Source organism: Halyomorpha halys, unplaced genomic scaffold, assembly GCF_000696795.3.
Source record: "Halyomorpha halys isolate HHAL.00 unplaced genomic scaffold, Hhal_1.1 Scaffold861.1, whole genome shotgun sequence".
NCBI classification, from domain to species: Eukaryota; Metazoa; Arthropoda; class Insecta; order Hemiptera; family Pentatomidae; genus Halyomorpha; species Halyomorpha halys.
In genome coordinates, this window is record NW_027115122.1 from 226,360 (window position 1) to 231,050 (window position 4,691).

The following is a 4,691-nucleotide window of genomic DNA, read 5'->3' on the forward strand; positions in this document are numbered from 1 at the left end:
AATGAAATAAATGTTTTGAGACTATAATTTGGATAGTGTTTTTGAATAGTTTAGTACTAATTAATATGTTATTGTAGGTTAAAAATGAACTAAAATGCTAAAAAAGCTCCATCCCATTATAATAAAGGTTTAAAGTAGGAAGAATTTGTCTATAACTTGAACTAATATAATTAACATAAAAAAATTAACATCTTTTCCTTAAAACTTGTTCAAAATAATAATAAAATAAAAGTTAACATAAAACTTTTATATGAAAAAGTTTTAAATAAACAAGTATTTTGAAGAGTTCTGTGCCCTGTTTCATAATAAAGTTCAAACCAATACTATTAGTCTTGTAGATTTATCTTAATTCAATTACACAGACTTCTACAATAGTAACTTGAACTCTAGTATTTTTTAATTCCTGTAATATCACTAATAGTCATCCCTATCATGAAAAAAATAAGTATTAGTATTATTACCACACTAGTTTCTACACTTGTACTATCAACTAATACTATTAGCTTTCATTATGAAACAGGGCCCTAGTGTTAGTATGAAACTTATAGTGAAAGATAAATAACTGTTTAGGTCTCTGATTATTTAAAATAAAACTAATTCTAATAATTATTATTAATTTAACTATTATTGTTTTTAGATCACTATTTAGGACTAAATGCTTTAAGCATGCACGATTCATCAGAAGCTGGGTACCCGACATCTAGCAGCCAGCCACTGAATCCAAACAATCCGTATTCTCCAGATGGTAAGGATTTTTTTCACTTGATAAGTTTTATAAAGTAACTTATAAGCAAAATTCAACAGGAATTATTACATGAGTAATTTAATTTCCTTCAATTACATGTTTCAGTTACACTAAAATAAACAAACCATATATAAATGGTCCAAAACATAATCAAATCAACAAAAAAATTACACTGAAGTAATTATAAGACACAATTAGAATTACTGTAATTGTCTAAAGTAATTGCAATTGACATTCTCAATTACGATCTCATCTTGATGCTAAGTTATTGCAATTGCATGTAATTTAGCTCATATGTTAAAACCATAACATGTTCATAAATCTAACCTGTGTGCAATCTTAAACTATATATTGGAAGATTATTGATTGACTGTGTGTATAGATGAATGGAATATGGTCAGGGTGTGGTCAAAAAAACTCAAATAGTAGAATTATACTATTTTATTGAGCCAACGTTTCACCCCACGCTGCAGGGCTTCGTTAGGGCTCTTTTGACGCCAGTCAAAGACAAAGTGATTATTGATTGACCGTGTGTATACATGAATGGAATATGGTCCGGGTGCAGTAAAAAAAAACTCAAATATTAGATAATTATACTTTTTTATTGAGCCAATGTTTCGCCCCACGTTGCAGGGCTTCGTTAGGGCTGTTTTGACGACAGTCAAAGACAAAGTGATTATTGATTGACCGTGTATATAGATGAATGGAACATGGTCCAGGTGCGGTAAAAAAAAACTCAAATAGTAGATAATTATACTATTTTATTGAGCCAAAGTTGACTTTGTCTATGACTGCCGTCAAAACAGCCCTGACGAAACCCTGCAACGTGGGGCGAAACGTTGGCTCAATAAAATAGTATAATTATCTACTATTTGAGTTTATTTTTAACACACCCGGACCATATTCCATTCATTTAAACTATATATTATTTCCATATTATAGAGCCAATGTAAAACAGATTTTTTTAAATTTTGGTGTCAATTTGTAATTACAATACAATAACTAGTATTTGTATTACAATTACTTGTAATTATAAATAAAAATTACATTAGTATATAATTGGGAATTGCAATTACTTTGGCTTAGTTTGTAATTGAAATTGGGGGATCACAATTACAATTACATTTAGCCCAACTCCGATTATATGATATGAAAACTTTAATAAGTCAAATTAAAAATCTATTGAAGGGTCCCTGGTCCAGAATAAGATAGGCCTCATGATATTAATTTTTCAGTAAATCAGTTCTAATCTAATGTTTCAATGTAGTTCATATTTTATAATATTGTAAGTTAATATGTTGGAATCGTATCATAATTTATAATATTGTAAGTTAATATGTTGGAATCGTATCAGATTGATATAAGGCCTGAAAGCTAAATTAAAACATAATGAGTTTTTGAATTTTTTAAAAGATTACTTTGTTTGCTTGAAACTTTTGTAACAGAAACCAGTACAGATTTTTTGTTAATTATCTTTATAATTATAAGCTAATTTGTAAACCTAATTAATTTTAATTTGTCTTATTGCAGATGCTTATCCAGCACATTCAGGTGAAAGCTTTTGCAGCTCTGACATATCGCTTGACGATAGTACCAATTTAGACGAAGGTGGCTCTGACACACTCTCCTTAGAACTTGGGCCACCTTCTAGCCACGAAGGCCTCCTCCACAACCCGATGGGGCACATCAACCCCATCGACAAGTTATACCTAATGCAGAATTCATACTTCAGCAGCACGGAACAGTAAGAAACTGCAACTAACAAATTATTAAAAGAGACAATATGTTCTGATTATAAATGATCGAGCATATTATGCTGTGTCGAAACTACAAATTTACACATTTATAGTATTAATGAAACATATTCAACAATGAACATGTAATTTTATTCAGTTAAAATTTGAAGGAAAAAAAATGAAGAAAGTCCATGTAGTGCCTTAAAGAATTCCTTTGCATTCCATTGTAACTAGTATCTTCTTGAAGTGAATTCAGTTTGAAATATAATATGATAAGCTAAGAGCAAACATAAGACATGTTCATATTACAAATTAAAATAGTTGTAATCATATAATGATTATTACTTCATAGTAGTACTCCCAGTACTAATCTTTCCCTCCTCTACGACACAACCCCTGATGAAGACCTGAAACTCAGGTCGAAACGTCGGCATAAAATAAATAAATATGGTTTTGTTTATTTATGTTGTTCTTTGCTGACCGCACCCCCCGACAAACTTCTTCAAGTAATAAATAACTAGTTACCATAGAAACTATATACTTAAACCTGTCTGCCTGTTCCAATATATTTCCTCCTGTAGAGAGAGAGAAATACTTTATTTATCTATGCTGCCTAAATACATTAGGTTGCTATCTCACACAGCATACTTATCAATCCGTAATCGGACATATATAAATTACACATACATGGTATAATCATAAAAAAAAAAGAGATACAATAATAGGATATAATAAACAATTTTTTTCTCCCCTACAGTTTCCTTTTACAATCCATTTCGGTCTGTACAACAAATACAAATGTTTCATTCATTCCTATTTTTCCTTCTCATTTCTGCTCCTCCAATTTCACCCTTTCACAATTATTCAATTCACCCGATCAACAAATTTGCTCTCCGGAATTCACTCTCCTAGATCCTCTTCAGTGACCCGCTAAACAAATTCAATATTATATGGTAATGTGAGATCAGACCATCATTCATAGTCACAGTAGTAGATTAGTCTACCAAGAACAAACAACTAGATACATTTTACGAGAATAAGACAAACACATAGATTAAAAGGAAAATATAATAAAAAAAACCGGTTACAGGAAACACTTGAATGGATAAATAAGTTTAAAAACCGAAATGGCTTCTGTTTCTACTGCTAACGATATATTTTGTTTTATCCATATTTATTTCAAGACTTAGTTCCTTACTAGAGTTTATCTCAACAAAGTTACAAAATTAAATTACAATTTAATATAGTACAACTAAATTTAGCATTACCATTTTTCTATATAAAAATTGTTTTTGAAGAATACTTCAAGCTACTAATGTAAAAATTCGACTGGTTATCATACTAAGCATAAATTTCAAATGAAATTCCCTTCAAGGAGATATAACACAACTGTTTAATGAACAGAATGTTCATACGATTTCTTTTTTTTAATTTATAAATTAAGAGTCAATGTAAATGATCTTTGTAAGTTCATGTCAAATAACCATTATTAGCGCCTATTTTATTTATTTCAAAATAAAAAAAAAGAAATATGTTTCCATAAAATGTTTTTTGTAAGTTAAAATTATATCTTTCAGTTTTTGGCCCACTCGGCATTGTTCTTCGTAAGAAATAACAGTTTATAACATTCTGAACAATAATAAACTTTTTTTTATACATAATATGTTTTCAGTCATAAAGTTTCCGCGGCTCAGTCTAGTGATTACTTCCTAACTCCGCAGCAGGCCGACTACATTGCGACAAGAATATTCAACAAGGCACATCAAAATTATGAATATTGTCCATCTTAAGTTTATAATAATTATAAAATCATCACTAGTTTCAAAAAGACCCATTACACACACACATACTCACATTTACACAATGTTTATTGTGAATGTACTTGACAACAACCCTGACCATCATCCATATATAATTGGAGAAGTTTATCGGGGGGTGCGGTCAGCAAAGAACAACATAAATAAACAAAACCATATTTATTTATTTTATGCCGACGTTTTGACCTGAATTTCAGGTCTTCATCAGGGGTTATGGCGTAGAAGGTAAGGTGCACTGTGCGTGCAACTCAGTTGCAGGCCTACCTTCTACGCCATAACTCCTGATGAAGACCTGAAATTCAGGTCGAAACGTCGGCATAAAATAAATAAATATGGTTTTGTTTATTTATGTTGTTCTTTGCTGATCCCACCCCCCCGAAAAACTTCTCCAAT

At 30.5% G+C, this 4,691-nt stretch overlaps 1 protein-coding gene across 1 annotated transcript in view; it reads left to right on the top strand.

Annotated features, from left to right (window-relative positions):
• LOC106686683 (LIM homeobox transcription factor 1-beta) overlaps window positions 1-4,418 on the top strand; it is a 63,225-nt gene extending 58,807 nt beyond the window's left edge. The window contains exons 6-8 of the mRNA XM_014430113.3: window positions 638-745; window positions 2,276-2,489; window positions 4,154-4,418. Of these exons, the coding sequence (XP_014285599.3) occupies window positions 638-745; window positions 2,276-2,489; window positions 4,154-4,271 (440 nt within the window). The 3' untranslated portion in view covers window positions 4,272-4,418. The remainder of the gene's footprint in view (window positions 1-637; window positions 746-2,275; window positions 2,490-4,153) is intronic.
• Window positions 4,419-4,691: the final 273 nt, after the last annotated feature.